Source organism: Anabrus simplex, chromosome 5 (genome assembly GCF_040414725.1).
Source record: "Anabrus simplex isolate iqAnaSimp1 chromosome 5, ASM4041472v1, whole genome shotgun sequence".
NCBI classification, from domain to species: Eukaryota; Metazoa; Arthropoda; class Insecta; order Orthoptera; family Tettigoniidae; genus Anabrus; species Anabrus simplex.
This window is the reverse complement of record NC_090269.1, coordinates 112,321,381-112,339,674: the sequence shown is the minus strand read 5'-3', so window position 1 is coordinate 112,339,674 and position 18,294 is coordinate 112,321,381. Positions and strand designations below refer to the sequence as shown.

General features: G+C 37.4%; 1 protein-coding gene across 1 annotated transcript in view; it reads left to right on the top strand.

Moving 5' to 3' along the window:
* Nucleotides 1–18,294, top strand: part of LOC136874668 (dystrophin) — a 174,470-nt gene that overhangs the window by 115,600 nt on the left and 40,576 nt on the right. Inside the window, exons 7-8 of the mRNA XM_067148302.2 lie at nucleotides 14,041–14,162; nucleotides 15,157–15,330. Of these exons, the coding sequence (XP_067004403.2) occupies nucleotides 14,041–14,162; nucleotides 15,157–15,330 (296 nt within the window). The remainder of the gene's footprint in view (nucleotides 1–14,040; nucleotides 14,163–15,156; nucleotides 15,331–18,294) is intronic.

Here is an 18,294-nt window from a genome sequence, read left to right as displayed (position 1 = left end):
CCAGCCAACATTATGAAAAAATAATGAAGAAAGGGACCGCTAGATTGAGAAGATATTAAGAATGCTGCTATTTCTGAAGCCTTAAATTTAAGGTGTTTTTTCTCCTTATCACAGGCTTTTCGCCTGCAGGTTAATTCAGGCTTGGTTTCTCTCAAAATGTTTGGTCCCGCTCTCCTCCTGACCATTTTGATGTGATGGGTTTCCACTAGGATTTTGACAGCAATTTCAAACTGTTTTGTCGTTTTTATAAACTAATAATTTGTAAACTATGAGGTCCACAACCCCACCATGTGCTACTATTATTCATTTCCATCTGCATCATTTGTTTTCTCATTCCCTTGTTTCTTAGGTTAACGCAGTTTTTAGTATCAATTATTATTTCAAATTAACACCTGTTTCACTGAATTTTGTCGCAATAAGTTGTTTTGCTCTGCATATTGATGTAAATATTGTATATTTGTGCTATTTTGTTTCCGTCTAGGCTCTCTTTTGTTTGTTTTTTCATTTACGCTTTCATTATGTTTTTTATAATTTTTTCAACTCATATTATGTAAATAATTATTCCAACCCCCCTAATTTTTTCACTGAAGATGGCTCAAACGAGCCGAAACATGTCTGAACTTGTTTACTCCGTCTAATGACGGAATATATAATGTATTGAATAGGAGGATACTTTCATTTTTCGCCATTGTAAAGTGAAAACCGTCAATACGGAATGATTCTAATATCTTGTAATGTTCAGGAAATCTGTTAGGAATGTACGAGTTTTCCACGGATTTTTCGATGATACAGACCACTATCTGATCTGTAGTGAACTAAGTATCTCTAGGCCTAGGGTAGAGAAAGTGAAATCTGTCGGCAAACGAATAAGGGTAGAAAATCTCCAGGATGAGGAAATTAGACAGAAGTACATGGATATGATTAGTGAGAAGTTTCAAACAGTAGACAGTAAGCAGGTTCAGGATATAGAAAGTGAATGGGTGGCATACAGGGATGCTGTAGTAGAAACAGCAAGTGAATGCCTAGGAACAACTGTGTGTAAAGATGGGAAAAGGCGAACATCTTGGTGGAATGATGAAGTGAGAGCAGCTTGTAAACGTAAAAAGAAGGCTTATCAGAAATGGCTTCTAACATGGGCCGAGGCAGACAAGGATTTGTATGTAGATGAAAGAAACAGAGCGAAACAAATAGTTGTTGAATCCAAAAAGAAGTCATGGGAAGATTTTGGTAACAACCTGGAAAGGCAGGGAAAGCAGGGAAACCTTTCTGGACAGTAATAAAGAATCTTAGGAAGGGAGGGAAAAAGGAAATGAACAGTGTTTTGAGTAATTCAGGTGAACTCGTAATAGATCTCAGGGAATCACTGGAGAGGTGGAGGGAATATTTTGAACATCTTCTCAATGTAAAAGGAAATCATCCTGGTGGTGTTGCAAACAGCCAAGCTCATGGGGAGGAGGAAAATGATGTTGGTGAAATTATGCTTCAGGAAGTGGAAAGGATGGTAAATAAACTCCATTGTCATAAAGCAGCAGGAATAGATGAAGTTAGATCTGAAATGGTGAAGTATAGTGGGAAGGCAGTGATGAAATGGCTTCATGGAGTAGTAAAATTAGCATGGAGTGTTGGTAAGGTACCTATAGATTCGACAAAAGCAGTAATTGCACCTATCTATAAGCAAGCGAACAGGAAGGATTGCAACAACTATTGAGGTATCTCATTGATTAGTATACCAGCCAAAGTATTCACTGGCATCTTGGAAGGGAGGGTGCGATCAGTCGTTGAGAGGAAGTTGGATGAAACCCAGTATGGTTTCAGACCACAGAGAGTCTGTCAGGATCAGATTTTCAGTATGCGCCAGGTAATTGAAAAATGCTACGAGAGGAATAGGCAGTTGTGTTTATGTTTCGTAGATCTACAGAAAGCATATGACAGGGTACCAAGGGAAAAGATGTTTGCCTTACTGGGGGACTATGGAATTAAAGGTAGATTATTAAAATCAATCTGAGGTATTTATGTTGAGAGTTGGGCTTCAGTGAGAATTGATGGTAGAATGAGTTCTTGGTTCAGGGTACTTACAGGGGTTAGACAAGGCTGTAATCTTTCACCGTTGCTGTTCGTAGTTTACATGGATCATTTGCTGAAAGGTATAAAATGGCAAGTAGGGATTTAGTTAGGTGGAAATGTAATAAGCAGTCTGGCCTATGCTGACGACATTGTCTTAATGGCAGATTGTACCGAAAGCCTGCAGTCTAATATCTTGGAACTTGAAAATATGTGCAATGAGTATGGTATGAAAATTAGCCTCTCGAAGACTAAATTGATGTCAGTAGGTAAGAAATTCAACAGAAATGAATGTCAGATTGGTGATACAAAACTAGAACAGGTCAATAATTTCAAGTAATTAGTTTGTGTGTTCTCCCAGGATGGTAATATAGTAAGTGAGATTGAATCAAGGTGTCGTAAAGCTAATGCAGTGAGCTCGCAGTTGCGATCAACAGTATTCTGTAAGAAGGAAGTCAGCTCCCAGACGAAACTATCTTTACATCGGTCTGTTTTCAGACCAACTTTGCTTTACGGGAGCGAAAGCTGGGTCGACTCAGGATATCTTATTCATAAGTTAGAAGTAACAGACATGAAAGTAGCAAGAATGATTGTTGGTACAAACAGGTGGGATCAATGGCAGGATGGTACTCGGAATGAGGATATAAAGGCTAATTTAGGAATGGACTCGATGGATGAAGCTGTATGCATAAACCGGGTTCATGGTGGGGTCATGTGAGGCGAATTGAGGAGGATAGGTTACCTAGGAGAATAATGAACTCTGCTATGGAGGGTAAGAGAAGTAGAGGTAGACCAAGACGACGGTGGTTATACTTGGTTTCTAACGATTTAAAATTAAGAGTTATAGAACTAAATGAAGCCACAACACTAGTTGTAAATCAAGGATTGTGGCGACGTTTAGTAAATTCACAGCAGCTTGGAGACTGAACGCTGAAAGGCATAACAGTCTATGATAATGTATGTATGTATTTCTTCACTACAGGACCAACGATCTCATTCCTCCATTCAACAGACGATTAGGGGAGAGGAAAACATAGGCACACGTGATGCTCGTATTGCGGAACCTCTCTCGCTTATCAAGTTACAATTTATTTAAAATGTTTGCTCGTCTTGCAAAACACTCGTAGACCATGTTACCTGCATTCCGAGGTTTCACTGTATACATATTTCATTTTTGTGATGTTTAGCCAAATAGTTGATGGTTCAGTCATTCCCGGATTTTCCGTTTTCCCGTGTTTTACTTTTTCTTTTTCGTGGTCCCTCCAAAAACGGAGAATCATGGTTTCACTGTAAACTTGTCTATTTGCAATGTGCAAGGAATTATGGCTGTTTGGTATACATAAGAACAATCGTACAAAAATTATTAAAAATTCACAAATGGCTTATTAATGTAAAAACCTACCTACTTTTGCAGAGAAAAAGTAAACATAAGAGATGAATAGGTCACGCACATTCTTCATAATTCTGTCTGCATAAATGAACGCCAAGAGGACCTCTGATAAGCTGAATGCATCATTGCCAAGAGAGCTGGAAAGTTTATTGAAGTCGCTGGTGGGATTTCTGAACGTGTACTGTGAGCTATTTCGAACGATGTAGAATTGTGTATCAATAAATGTATTGATAAGTCATTTGTATGTCTTGAATAATTCTTCAAAACTAATTCCTGTGTGTGCCATACAGGCAGCTGTAATTCCACACACATTGCACATTAGACACATCCTTGCATGACCTTTCGTACTTAAAATAGTCCATATTACTGTCTTCCGAAATATTTACTCTTCCACCTGTAACACTCTACCAGTAAGGATCATAAGGTCCACCTATTCAATACTGTATATATATATATATATGTTAATATTATTTATTACATCGGGGTCAGTTTCGACCCTTATTGTGGGTCATCTTCAGCTTTACATTATGAATGGAAAAGCGCATTAAATGTAGCCAAAAAACACCAACACCTAATATAACACTATTGGCATGTCTTGAAGCATAGATGAAATATGTTGTGGTTACACACGAGTCCATTAAAATTGATGTCTCTTACACATATGTCCAACACTATTGAACCACTTTTTCTTTTAAGATAATTGTAGTCTTAATATAAAACAGTACATTATTATGATGCCCATTTGGTGTAGTCTTTCTATAGAAGTATACAGTTAATGAAAGATACAGAGAGAGTTGGCTGCATCTGGGGGAAAGGTTCAAACTAGACTGTTGGCAGCCTTGAAGACTGTTTTGTGCTGTTTTCCATTTACACACCAACCAAATGCTGGAGTTGTACCTTAAGAATGTGGTTGCTTCCTTCACAGTCCTTATCTTGTCATATCTTTTTTACTTTCCAGGTCACCCCCTGTGGGTGGGGGACGCAGATGAAGAATACACCTGCGATATCCCCTGCCTGTCGTAAGAGACGACTAAAAGGGGTGACCAAGGGATGATCAAATTAGAACCATGAAACTACTTGTGATTAGTACTACAGCGCGGGGAACACCATGGGTCGCTTTTACTTGTGCGTAGTAACCACTATGTTGGGTACCAAATAGGTTTGTGATTAGTAGCAAACGAGGGCTCGACGGCTTTTACAGTACTTGTGATTAGCAGCACTACAATGAGCGACACCATGGGATGAAGGAACCCATTGTTCTGGCTTGCCTATGATTAGTACCCACTATATGAGAAACACCACAGGATAGGTTTGCATTGCCTGTCAAGGGCGCCGCAATGTGCGAAACACATTAGGTCTGTAATACATGTGCGAATTTCATTACCTGTGAGTAGTACCATAATGTGTGTGGAATACTGAGAGTCTATGCTACTCTTGATTAGTACCGCAACATGACAAATACCATGCTTCTATTTTTCTAACGATAAGTACCATTACGAGGGGCCGATGACTTGGATTTTGAACTCCTTTCGACTATTAGCATCATTGTTTCAGTATCGTGCTATAGAGGCAGTCCCTTGGTCAGTAATCCTATTGTTCTATGCCAGCTTCTGTGCATGTGAGGCACTGTGGGTCGGTTCCACTGATCGTTTTAAATTCATATCCGTCCGTCCGTCCATCCATCCATCCGGTTGTTTGTTGGTTCAGATCCCAAAAGTGTCTAGTTGGCCATTTTTGTTTTGTACTTAACATCTCTTCAGTATTGCTTCAATTAGTACTAGATGTACTGAACATGTCCTAATATGTTGAAAGTTTATTTTGAGTACTGTGCAGTCATGAGATTTAAATATTCATAGTCCTATTATGTTAGGAAATTGACAAGCAGTGTTTAGGGCAATTTGTAGCTAATGTTATTGTATATCCCCATTCTAAAGGCATTTAACATGTGAAGAAATCTCTCTGTTAGCGTTCATTCCTTTCAGTTTTGCTTGTACTCTGGGATTAAAGAAATTTTCAGTCGATCACCTTTTGTGTCTGTAGGTGTGCAGAAGTGTTACAGATCACTTTTACAAGCTTTAAAAATCACTCCAAAAGCAATTTTTTTCTTTTCTAAAAACTGTTGAGATAGTTGTCTATTTCCACACACTCTGTTCAGAGACCAGCAATAGTCTTCTATCATTTTCATCTCATCTGCCTTGATAACACTATTCCATCTCTGCCATATCTTGGTTTTCACCATGCTCTTTGCTGAAAATCAAGATGAGTGCACAAAAAAGTTTGATGCTCGTGTTTCATGCTAAATTCTTCATAGCCTTGAGCATATTTGCTACAATACCATGTTACTGAAATGTGGGTGTTTTTAAATTCTGCAGCAATTATGTTACTTGAGCAAACTAGTCTTCCTTCATCAGTCAACAAAGTTTTTTTTACTATTGTGTGTTGTTCCCACAAGTTTTTCTTTAGGGTTAACCTCTTTCACCGGGCGAGTTGGCCGTGCGCGTAGAGGCGCGCGGCTGTGAGCTTGCATCCGGGAGATAGTAGGTTCGAATCCCACTATCGGCAGCCCTGAAAATGGTTTTCCGTGGTTTCCCATTTTCACACCAGGCAAATGCTGGGACTGTACCTTAATTAAGGCCATGGCTGCTTCCTTCCAACTCCTAGGCCTTTCCTATCCCATCGTCGCCATAAGACCTATCTGTGTCGGTGCTACGTAAAGCCCGTAGCAAAAAAATAAATAATAATAATAATAACCTCTTTCACAGCAGGAAGTTTAGAACAGATATACTAAAAAAAACTCACCTTCCTTAATATTCAGTACTTTTATCAACTACTTTATTATGCCAAGCTTGAATTGAATATGTAATAAAACAATATTTTTATGATACCAGAATTCCTTATACACTGTTGGTCTCATGACTGTAATGTGTATTTCTTAGTTCTGTAATGATTATGTAGATTACGGCTGTGCATTGTTAATGTAAATGTGTCCAAATAAAAACCCACTTGTGAAAATGCTGCTAAAGCTGCATGTTTTGAGAGAAAACAAAGAGTTCATATTTGAAATTGACATGACCAGGAACAACCTTGTGTGTTAATGTCATACTTTCATACGTGTGCAACATCTCATTTGGAGCTAATGTTGTCGTCAGCTCCCTCTTGGAGCACTGTGCCAGCATTCAGTGAGCCACCTGGTGACGGACAAATATGCCACTACAATTCTCCAACGGTAAAATATTCTTAAATTCAAATCCTCATTATTGTAGAAGACTTCCTCATGGACAGTCAATGTTTTCTTCAGAAGATGCGGAGCAAAGTTTTCTGCGAAACGCAGAGAGTTTCAGCTTGTTTTCTTGACATGGGCATAAGCCCAAAAGCACAAATAATGTCTACAAGTACGGGCCGTGAAAGCATCAATGTTAACATCCTCAATTGTAATCGCATAGGCTGAGTGGACCTTGTACCAGCCCTAAGTTTCAGGTAAAAATCCCTGACTTGTCTGGGAATCAAATCCAGGGCCTTCAAGTAAGAGACAGGCATGCTATCCCTAATCTGTGGGTATGAACATTTTAGAATTAAAAATGTGAAGTATTTCGAATGTATGCAGTGAAAATAACTCAAAAAGTCTTTGAAACTGGGACATTTTAGTATACCTTGTCAGATTTAGAAAGCCTGTCATCATAGGCAGTACAAATATATAATACAAGGAGTGTTTTTTTAAGTACCGTTTTGATATAGGAAGAAAAAAGTAATGCAATTTTTTAAATATTTTTATATATATATATAATTTTTGTTTGTACATGTAAGCCTGTACCTTATACTATTTCTCAATGTAAGTTCCAGGCATACCAGCTTTTGAATTCCATCCTCATAGAAATCTGCCGCCTGGTGCGCCAGCAATTTTTGCACAGTCGTTTTTACCCATAGGTCATCACCATCATTGTGGCATTGACTTCCTAAACGCTTTTTCAGATGCAGGAACAAATGGTAATCGCTAGACACTAGGTCACAACTATATAAAGGATGATCAAATTGTCTCCAGTCATATGAAGCGATGAGGTCTTGGGTTCGATTAGCCGTGTGAGGTCCACGTTGTCATGAAGCAAAAGTATTTCCCTTATGAGCATGACAAGCCGTTTGTTTTGGATTGCGTGAGCACATCTTCTGTTAATCTAAGCATCCTGACACAATTTCATAAAGAACACTCCTTGAAATTTCAGGCAGCTCATAACTTAATGACGAAATCATAAAGCATCTCTCTTCTCAAACCTTTGCATCAACTTTTTGCACCAAGCCTTCAGTATTGACAGACGGTTGCCCTCTACACTTCTTCCCGCGTACATTAGTGCGGCCTTCTTTAAATACTCTAACCCATTTTCTTACCATTCCTTCGCTCATAGTGTGTTCTCCATACATTTCATTAGTCTGCTGATGAATTTCAACAGCTTTCACACCTTCTCCATTTAAAAATCAAATCACAGTGCGTACTTCACACTTCCTCTAAAGCATTGATACTTTGTCATTATATGAATTTTTCATCTAAACAGTGTTATGTGGCTGAACATGTTCATAATATACTAAACATGTACCACTTTTAACCAATAAGTGGCCTTAAGCAATTTAGTGTATCGACAAGGTGGGAAATAAAAAACACTTAGTTGTGAATACTTCACACTCGGCGGAACCGTTTGTCAGAGGCATTTTCAATACGCACAAACAAACTTAAATATGGGTGAATGCTTCCGTAATGGCATTTGTGGCTAGTCTACAGATGTACGTACTGAGTGCGCATGCTCTGAACGACTATCAAAGTGCTGCAGTGGTCATATTTAAAAATGGTGCTTACTTAAAAAAACATGCTTCGTACAGTTAAAGTATGCTCTTTGCACAATTGAACCACGTACTTTTCCAGACTATCAGTTCACCAACAGTTGGGATGAGGGGGAGAGTCCATTAATGAAGACAGTGGTGTGTAAAGATGTGGAGTGTGTCCTTGTCCTTTAGTGTTTTCTTGTTTGTCTTCATCTCTCCTTTATTTTATATTCTCTGTCCACAACAAGCTTTCAGTGTGCTATTCCTTGTGTTTTCCTATTCTCCTTCGTAGCTTTCAGTCCTTGATGAATTAATATTTACAGTAAAACCTCGTTAATTCGAAGTCGTTGCCACGCAAAATTCAGACTTCGAATTACGTGATTTGGAATTAACCGCCAACGCGTACTTCGGAAATGCCAACCCTTGTGGCGTCACAATATATTCTAAGACCCGTTACTGCATGCAATTAACCTTGATTCATAGTTTAAAGCTCTCAAATGTCATGGAAAAAACTATTTCCAAAATGTACCCAACAAGGTGCATTGACAGTATTAAAATAATGCACTTGGATAACTCACCGGCAAACATAACCTCACGCAATGAAATCAAAAGTAAGAAAAAACATGATTCAAAGACAAGGAGAAATCTATACTGGTTCCCCTGTGCAAGTGCTTTATTCATTGGTTTCTTCTTCTTCTATGACCACATAGGATCACTTTAGTCGGTCCGTCGTTCAGGTCTCTTTGAAGGGATTGTTCGGGCTTTGTGGTCTTCCCAGTACTTCTTCAGACGCTTCGATTTTCGTGCCCTTTCCTCAGTTGAAAATATGCTTGTTATTGGTTTGTTTTGTGTAAGGGTAAAGCGGAGGTTTGTATTCTTGAGTTTTGTATTCAATTTTATCTTATTTGTGGCGTCTTCTGTTGTAAGGCCTATTTCCTTCAGATCCTCTCTTACGTTTCTGATCCATTTACACCCTGTTGTGGTATTTTTTGAGACAAGATTGTGTTGTACTAGTTGTTTCAGAAGTCTCGAATCCTGCATCCTCATGATATGTCCAAAGAATCCCAGTCTCCTCTTACGCATAGTATCTGTAATGGGTTCTAGCTCTTTGTACACAACTTTGTTAGGTTTTAACCGCCACTGTCCATCCTTCTGGTATTTTTTGTTGAAGCAGGTTCTTCTAATCCTCCTTTCAATTTTCTGAAGTCTGTCAGTCTTTGATTGTTTATTCAGGTGAAAGTGTTTCTGCTGCATATGTAGCTTCAGGTTTTATAACTGTGTTGTAGTGTTTTATTTATGCATTTATTGATAGACATTTCTTTTTGTAGATATCCCATGTTAATTTTTGTGCTTTAGCTAATCTATTTGTTCTTGTTTGGATTGAGATTTTTTCATTTAGGTTATGTGTTATTATTTCTTCAAGATATTTAAATTGAGTTACTATTTTGATTTTATTATAATTTATGGTAACTTCTTTCAGTTGTGTTGGTTTTTGGGGCATAATTTCTGTTTTTTCAAATGATATTTTGAGGCCAATTTTATTTGCAATGTTTTGAAGTTCTGATATCTGGGTTTTTGCTTCTTTTATATCCACTGCTAGTAATGCTAAATCGTCAGCGAAACCCAGGAAATTTGTTTTAATTTTTCGGCCAATCTTTATTTTGGGGGGACATTTCCTAAACCATTCCCTTAGGCGCGCGGCTGTGAGCTTGCATCCGGGAGATAGTAGGTTCGAATCCCACTATCGGCAGCCCTGAAGATGGTTTTCCGTGGTTTCCCATTTTCACACCAGGCAAATGCTGGGGCTGTACCTTAATTAAGGCCACGGCCGCTTCCTTCCAACTCCTAGGCCTTTCCTATCCCATCGTCGCCATAAGACCTATCTGTGTCGATGCGACGTAAAGCCCCTAGCAAAAAAAAAAAAAAAAAAAAAAAACCATTCCCTCATTACCATTTTTAGAGCATAATTAAATAATAGTGGTGAGAGCCCATCTCCCTGCCGTAGTCCAGTTTTAATTTCAAATGTCTCTGATATTTCACCCCTAAACTCCACTTTTGATTTGGTGTTAGTGAGAGTCAATTTTATCATGTTTATTAATTTGGGGTGTAGTCCAAGGTGTCTTAAAATTTTGAACAAAGATTCTCTATGGATGCAATCATAAGCTTTCTTGAAATCTACAAATGTTATCAGCATATCTCTATTTCTTCTCCTGTTATAGTCCATTATCAACTTAAGACTCATGATCTGATCAGGACAGCTCCTCCAGGGTCTGAAACCTCCTTGATTTTCTCCTAGTTCTTTCTCAAGTTGTAAACTTATCTTATTAAGGATGGTTATTGAAAATATTTTGTATGTTATGTCTAGGAGGGAGATTCCCCTGTAGTTATTAGGGTCGCTGTTGTCTCCTTTTTTTGTGCAGTGGGTGAATGAGGGCTGTTTTCCAGTGTTCTGGTAGTTCTTCTTTAATCCAGATAGAGACAAGTTGTTGATGGAGGGCAACTTTTGCTGATGTTCCTGCATATTTCCAGATTTCCGCAAAGGTCTGATCTTCTCCTGGCGCTTTGTAGTTTTTAAATTTATTCAGAGCTTGGTAGACTTCCTTTATTGTGGGGGGATTGATGTTCTCTGGTGGTGTTTTTATCGGGGTGTTCGTGTCCAAATGAAGGAGTTCAGTAGTTTCCTCACAATTTAAAAGCTTGTTGAAATATTTAGCTGGAATTTCTGCATTGTCTTTATTGTTATGAGCCAGCTTACCATTTTCATCCTTTTCAGTAGGGTCGGGGGTTCATATTTTTGGAGCTGCTTTCTGAAGGTTTTGTAGTAGTCCCTTGATCGAGTTTTATAGAATTGTTTTTCAATTAACTGCAGTGTGTCCTTATGATGTTGTCTTTTTATTCATCTTAAGACTTGGGTAGTTTCTTTTCTCTGTTTTACTAGATTTTGATAGGATATTTCTGTTTCTTGGGACTGATGTAATAGCCATGCCTGATGTCTTTTCTCCACTGTTTCATCACATTCACTGTTCCACCATTGGTGTTTTTTACGTAGTTTAATTGGAGCCAGGTCTTCTGCAATTTGTTTAAGGTTGTGTACTAAGTCCTCAAGTTTATGTGTGATTTTTACTTTTTCAGTTGCTTTCTGGTAATTTTTGTTGTTGATTAGCTGGGTAGGATCTATTTTTCTTTTAGTTTTAAGGGCTTGCTTTTGCTGTCTCCTCTGGGGAGTGAGTTTAATTTTAACTAAGTAGTGATCTGAACCTGTGTCTATTCCTTGGAGGACTTTGACGTTATAGATCCCTTTGTGGTGGTATTTGTCCATGCAGGTGTGATCCAGTTGCCATTCTCCTTTAGTGTAGTCAGGGTGTTTCCATGTTTTGAGTTTTTGAGGTTTCCTCTTAAAACATGTAGATTTTGAGATTAAGTTATGGTTTCTACACAGGTCAACTAGTCTCTCTCCATTTTTATTTGTTTTCTTGTGTGCTGGCCATTTTCTGATGATGTCACGGTATTTTCTTTCTCTGCCTAGTTGAGCGCTGTTATCTATGGTCTGGTCCAATAGGTCCCAAAATTCTTCTGTTTCCTCATGGTCTTATAAGGAGTTGTTTTTATCATTAGTGGGAGCATGGGCATTTATTATAGTATAGATTTTGTTAGATGCCTTTAAGGTGAGTATTGAGAGTCGTGGAGACTGTGATTTGAATTCTTGAACTGAGTTTATTATTTTAAGGCTGACCAAAAATCCTGTTCCAAATTGTGGGACATTCTTCATCACTCTCTTCCCAGGTATACCTTTATAAAGTCTGTACCCTTGAGATGGTTGACTGTCAAGGTGTCACCTGTGTGGGACTAGGTCCCGAATTACAACTCTGGATGGGATCCAGTGAGGTGATAATGAGGCCGCTCCTCTGGAGTACAGACGCCTTGTGCAGCCGCCCCTAACCTGGAGAACAGACGCTGCATAATGGATTCCAGTGGCATTTCCTCCACTGTGGGGACCATCACCCGACCTAAAGGGGCTAATTAACCCGAAGCCGTTGGCCCCCTTATGGAGTCAGGTTATTTCTCGCCGCCTAACACTCGGCGTTGGCAGTTACAGCTGGGTGCCAGACCAGCAAACCCTCCTCCTTTCTCATTCCGGACTTGGGACCGGACAACGGCGGATATTCATTGGTTTACTGTACTGTGTGCATTTTAGATGCCTTATGCTTGCACGGAATGTACCTGATGCCCTTAAAACGTCGTGGCTTATCAAACTTTTCTATGACGAGGGGAGAAAGTCTCTTGGTTCCGTCCACATTACAACAGTACAGTAACTATACTTATACAATTTCCTTCCATGGCACTTCTAAGACCCATTAATGCGTGCAGTCACCTTGATTCTCAGTTTAAACTTTTCAGAAATTTATCCAACAACGTGCATTTACATCATTCAAATAATGCTCTTGTATAAAACAATGACAAACATAACCTCACGCAACGAAAGGAAGAAAAACACGATTCAAAAACGAGGAAAAATTATGCTGGCTCTCCTGTGCAAATGCTTTATCTATTGGATTACTGTACTGTCAGCATTTTTAGATGCCTTGTACTGGCACAGAGAGTACCAGACGCCCTTAAAACATCGTGGCTTTTCGAACTTTCCTACAGTGTTCACTGCATAGCAATACAGTACATTTGCCAGCTGGCAATTCTCTCCTTTAAAACCATAAGTCCGTTTGGCCTCAGCATTTAAAAAAATAAACAAACAATGCAGTTTCATCGACATTGACAATATTGTTTGGTGCGTACGAATTGATTATAGGCTATAAGCCATGCTTTTTTGCCAACTGTCGGCATCGCCAATGTTCGCGGATTCTACCTCTCCGGTCTCCGCACACTGTGTGCTACGTGATATTGTGGCATTCCTAAAAATGCTGAATATAAAATAATTACGATTTCGGTTGAACATAGTAGATATGAAGCACACTGTAGACACGCCGAAGTAGGTGAAAGTGCGCAAAGTTACCCCCTTCACGTTCCGGAAGACGCGTTCTTTCATGACGCGGAGAAATTTTGAATTTAAATTACTCTGTATAATACTATATTCTTCAAAATGTAAAGGCAGTTTCGAATTAAAAGTCTGAATTTTGGTAACCAGACTGACATTGTTCTTCGAATTACGAATTATCCGTATTTCGTATTAAACAATTTAGATAACATGCAAAACCGTACCTCATGTTTCCGGGAACGAAAGCTGCTTCGAATTAGGCGAGATTTTGAATTAACAGATTTCGAGTTATCAAGGTTCTACCGTATTCACTTGTCTATTTCATTTCCACCAATATCATTAAAGAGGCACATTTTCTTTAGTTGGAATTACTTACAAGAAAACTTCAGAAGCCTGAATGTATATGGTACCAGTATATTGCATTTGAGAGAAAAGTTTCTGTTAAACTGACAGCTTATGTCAGTATCATTGTAAAGAGAGTTATTCCTCTCATTGTAGATTCCATAATGATAATTTCCTGTGGCACTTTTTAAGGAATGGTACAATTATGTTCATAGGTTAAACATTAGAAAGTGAAATATTGCACAAATTCTTTATACCAACAACTTACTCAAGATTCAGCATGTGACTGATTATTGAAATTGTCCCTAGCTTCTAATATAAGTCAATCAGTTCAACTGACTGTAGAATTGGTCCTGTATTTTGTTTATGACAGGGTGTATAGAATTCTTTAAATTTTCTAACTTTTTGCATGTCCAGTTATATAATCCAAGTGCTCTTTTTTTCCTTCCAGACTACATCAAAAGAAGCTACTGTTGCATTTTTAAGGACATTGAAAAATAAGCTATGCAGAACTCCTTCAAAACCTTTGCAATATCTACCAGTTCCTGCCAATACCACAGCCAAGAATAATGAGTAAGTTCTTTTTTTCCTAAAAGATAATTTTCAAGCATTTTAAATTTGTTTTATTAGAAATATCATGAAAGTCTAGTAGTTTTACCATGGGCTGTATAATTTCCATAACATGCCATTTGGACAAATGTGGGACGATACATGTAAGTAAAATATTCAAAGGGGATGCCAGAAAGCACTTGGCAAGTTGCAGTGACACATCTACAGAGCAAGTTTGGAAGAAGTTACCTCTTTGGACTGTTGGAGGATGGATGATTGCTTTGACAAATTGGCCACTCTTGAAAGACATTCTTTTATATACCTGAAAGGTTTTGAGATCTAGGCACTGTGCTAGATGAGAGGATCATCTCATCAAATAGTATTAATTATTATTAATACTCCATCATTGGTTAATTTCGCTGAAACGGGGACTGAGTGTATGTGTCATCTTCGTCTTCATTGCATCCTTGTCACGATGTGCAGATCGCTTATGGGCGTCAAGTCAAAAGACCTGCACCTGGCAAGGTGAACATGTCCTCGGACACTCCCAGCTCTAAAAGCCATACGCCATTTCATTTTTTTCATTTACCTAATTTTGGCACTTCTTTTTAGCTTCCTTATATTCCTTTTCTTCACTTCAGTCATTTATCCACATTATCCATTTAATTTTCTTGGACAACTTCTTGTACGTTCTCATTTCACTGCGATGTTTCCTTTTTATATCTCTTACTACTCAGCCTACTACATGTCTCTTTTACATTCACTATTGATTAGTAATTTGCTTTAAAACTGTATCATTATTGTCATCTTTTAAACATAAATTGCTTTAAAAATCACTTTTATGAATCAAGTGTTGTACGTCTTTATTGTTGTGATTTACTTGTTACACTCTATTCTAGTGCTCTATTAATTTGTATTTTCTTTTTTTAATTTAAGGCTTTCGTCTTATTTTAGCTATTCATATTATGTAAAAATAATTTTCTTAAATATTTCACTATGTGCTTCATTATTGTTCCAGAGAAGGAAGACAGATCTTTACATATGCCAGCATGAATGGTAGTGATCGTGATCACCTACTAGATGAAATGGATCTTTCGTCTAAGACAGTGCTAAATGGCTCAAGAATAACACTTCAACTACAGCCTCAGAAAGAACTCCAGAGCATCATTTGCAATCTTGAGGATGAAAATAGGTTAGTGAGATTGTTTGTCTTTGTTTTTGTATTAGTGCTGAGTCTTGATTTTTATGAATGTTGCATTATGTATTTCTCCATTATTCTGAATGGTCTTTGTATTGAACTCTTCAATGCTTAAATAATCCATTAAAATATAATTTTAATTGCTGGTATTATTAGTGTTTTTTTATAACTTAGCTTCCATACCAAAACATTCAAGGAAAGCACTATGAAATGCACTGTATATTGTGTCTCCTCTTTTCTGCAGTGTGCTTATGTATGTAATGAGAACGCTTTGGGCTATTTAATTTTATTAACAATTATGAAATTAACTCTGTGTATAATGCAGTAAATGTATATCATTCTTCTTTTTCTTCTGTTTTTGAGACCACATTGGATCACTTTAATCAACCCTTTGGTTTGTCGATTTCTTGGTAGGAACTGTCCGAGCCTTGCGGTCGTCTCAGTACTTCTTCATACGTGTTTATATTCTTGCTCTTTATTGTGTAGAGAATATTCTAGTTGTGATTTTCTTCTTTGTGAGTGTAAAGTGGAAAGGCATATTTTTAAGTGTTGTTTACTTTTTTCTTATTCATAGTGTCAGCCGGTGTAAGGCCAATTTCTTTCAATTCCTCGCTAATTTCTTTTATCCATCTGGATCCAGTTATAGTAGTTTTTGAAGCAAGATTGTATTGCACTAGCTGTTTCAGAAGTCTCAAATCTGGCATTCTCAAGATGTGGCCAAAGTACCCTAGTCTTTTCTTGCGGATGGTATCAATAATGGGTTCTAATCTATATATATAAAATAGCTTGTCCTGACTGACTGACTGACTGACTGACTGACTGACTGACTGACTGACTGACTGACTGACTGACTGACTGACTGATTCATCATCGCCGAGCCAAAACTACTGGACATAATGAAATGAAATTTTGGGGATACATTCATATTAGGATGTAGGTGCTCGCTAAGAGAGGATTTTTGGATATTCCGTTGCTAAGGGGGTGAAAAGGGGGGGTGAAATTTTAAAATGAGTGTATCTATATCTCAAAACTTTAAAAGTTTACAAATGTAAAAATTGGTATTTAGAATCTTCTTTGAAAATAAGGAAACACGTATTTTTTTGTTTTCAGAAAATCCCAATAGGAGGGATGAAAAAGGGTGAAAACGGGTTTGAATGCCTTTAATCAGGATACCGGTACTTATATCTCAGAAACTGAAGATATTACAGACCTGAAAATTGGTACTTTTGATCTCTTTTAAAAATAAAGAAATACGTATTTTATTATTTTTGGAAAATCTAATTAATGGGAGGGGGGAAAAGGGGGTGAATTTTAAAAATGAGTGTATCTATATCTATAAAATTTGAAAGTTTACAGATGTAAAAATAGGTATTTAGAATCTTCATTAAAAATAAAGAAACATGTATTTTTTTGTTTTCGGAAAATCCCAATAGGAGGGGTGAAAAGGGGTGAAAAAGTGATTGAATGCCTTTAATGAGGATACTTATATCTCAGAAACTGAAGATATTACAGACCTGAAAATTGGTACTTTTGATCTCTTTTAAAAATAAACACATATTTTTGTTTTTGGAAAATCCAATTAATGTGGGTGAAAAGGCGGGTGAATTTTGAAAATGAGTGCATCTATATCTCATAACTTTTAAAGTTTACAGATGTAAAAAATGGTATTTAGAATCTTCATTAATAATAAAGAAACATGTATTTTTGTTTTCGGAAAATCCCAATAGGAGGGGTGAAAAGGGGTGAAAAATGGGTTGAATGCCTTTAATGAGGATACTTATATCTCAGAAACTGACGATTTTACAGTCCTGAAAACTGGTGTATGGAATATCCTTTAAAAATAAGGAAGCTCGTATTTTTTGTTTTTGGAAAATCCAATTAATGGGGGGTGAAAAGAGGGTGAATTTTTAAAATGAGTGTATCTATATCTCAAAACTTTTAAAGTTTATAGATGTAAAAATTGGTATTTAGATTCTCCTTTAAAATAAACACTTTTTTCTCGGAAAATTCCAATAGGAAGGGTGGAAAAGGGTGAAATTGGGTTGAATGATTTTAATGAGGCTACTTATATTTCAGAACCTGAAAACTGGTGTTTGGGTTTTCCTTTAAAAATACAGAAACACGTATTTTTTGTTTTTGGAAAATCCAATTAATGGCGGTTAAACTGGAGTGACAAATTGAGGTGAATTGTTTTAAAGACTATATCTACTGATAAAGGTAAAATGTTACAGACGTATAAAGTGGGTATTTGTAATTTCCTGTAAATGTAAAGAAATATAGGTGATTTGTTTTTGGAAACTCCCCTTAAGGGGAAATAAAAAGGGGTGAAATTTTAAAATGAATTTCTACAGTATATATCAAAAAACTTAACATGTTACACAAGTGAAAATGGTATTTTTATCTCTATTAAAAACAAAGAAACGTGTATTTTTAGTTTTCGGAAATACCACTTGGGTGGAAGGGCGGGAGTGCTTCGCAGCCGGCACAATTCCTATTGTCGCCACTAGATGGGGCTTTATTCATTCCATTCCTGACCCTGTCGAATGACTGTAAACAGGCTGTAGATTTTCGATGTACTTATTCTGATCATAAACCGATCATTTTTAATCTTTCCTGGGTTCGATTTCAACAGCCATCTTTTCCTTCGGAGAACATTCTTAGATTACAGTAGACTCTCCTGGCATATAAATAAAAATTTAAACACATTTGAAATAAACGATGGGAATGAGATTGACCGTCAAATTATTCACCTCTATAATAAGGTCAATAATGCCCGGAAGTATGTCGTTCGCATCGCCAGAAATGCCGCACATTTGCCTACGCGCGACAATGGTGCTGGTCACATTGTCAACAATGACAATGGTAGCAGATGTAATTTACCACCAAGTAGCGGTCTTGCATCTTGCTGTGGGGTCCAGAAGATCTAATAATAATAATAATAATAATAATAATAATAAT